The sequence below is a fragment of the Dipodomys ordii genome, unplaced genomic scaffold, assembly GCF_000151885.1.
Source record: "Dipodomys ordii isolate 6190 unplaced genomic scaffold, Dord_2.0 Scaffold161, whole genome shotgun sequence".
Lineage (NCBI taxonomy): Eukaryota > Metazoa > Chordata > Mammalia > Rodentia > Heteromyidae > Dipodomys > Dipodomys ordii.
The window spans coordinates 167,436-168,565 of record NW_012267377.1 but is presented as its reverse complement, the minus strand read 5'-3'; the positions used below and the strand labels follow the sequence as shown (position 1 = coordinate 168,565).

The 1,130-nt window shown below is 48.6% G+C and overlaps 1 protein-coding gene across 1 annotated transcript in view; it reads left to right on the top strand.

The window, feature by feature from the left end:
* Nucleotides 1–384: 384 nt before the first annotated feature.
* LOC105998330 (T-cell receptor gamma chain C region C10.5) overlaps nt 385–1,130 on the top strand; it is a 27,512-nt gene continuing 26,766 nt past the window's right edge. Inside the window, exon 1 of the mRNA XM_013033014.1 lies at nt 385–430. Within this exon, the coding sequence (XP_012888468.1) occupies nt 385–430 (46 nt within the window). The remainder of the gene's footprint in view (nt 431–1,130) is intronic.

The window sequence follows — 1,130 nt, the reverse complement described above, 5'->3', positions numbered from 1 at the left end:
ATTTTTGAGATAGGGTCTTGCTTTATGCCCAGGAAGCCTGGGCTTCATTCCTCCTTCTTGTACTTCTCAGTGTAGCTGGAGATGGCATACACATGTCACCATGTCCAACTCTTGTGTTTCTCCTATAGCTAGGACTACAAGCATGTACACTGCACTCACGCACTGGTTCAGATGGAGAACTTCAGACCAGAATGTCTCCCTTACTTACTCCCTCTACCCAGCTCTTGTGGGGCAGGAAACCACAGAGCAGATCATGAAGAAACCCAGGAAATCTCCTGACACCCACATGTTTGAGACACCAGGACATCTCTGAACCTCCTGTCAAGGAGCCCAAGGGCCTCCACCCCAAGTTGCCACCTTCTCTGTCTGCTCAGCCTGGCAGACATGGTACCACTTCTGAAAGCAGCCATCTTCTCCTCCCTCTGGGCTTGTGAGTTTCCCCATCACTTCCAACTAAGAAAGGGATGAGGAAAGAAGGGATTGAAGTCATTTCATAGTGTTGCTTCTTCAGGTGTCATTTGTTGATGGCAATCTCTCTTCTTTGCTTGCAGTTGGACTCGGGCACTTGGAGCAACCTGAAATCATAGTTTCCAGAGCCACGGATGGCAGTGCCCAGGTGCCTTGTAAGGCATCCTTCAGTAGCTTCCGCAGTGTGGCCATTCACTGGTACCGACAGAAACCCGGCCAAAGCTTAGAGTATCTATTGTATGTCATTTACACTTCCAGTCAGCGATCTTTAGATGGGAAGAACAAGAAATTTGAGGCAAGTAAGAATTTTAGCACTTCCACAGCAACTTTGACGATCAATTTCTTAAAGACAGAAGATGAAGCTACATACTACTGTTCCCATGGCTACCACACAGTGTGAGAGTCCCCAGAGTAACCCACACTAGAACTACCCCAGGTCTGTTTACCCAACATGCAGAACCACAGAGGCTGCCAGCTGGGCTCCCAGCCTGAGCCTTCAGGCCCCAGCATTCCTGGGCTTCCCAGGGAGCTTCTCAGCTCTGCTTGTCCAGTGAGTTCCACCAGGGACAGCAAATTAAGGTACAATGGAAGGATGCATGGCCACTATTTGTCTTGATCCCCATAAAGCATAGTATCTTCTAGGTATTTATTACTTGACTGCA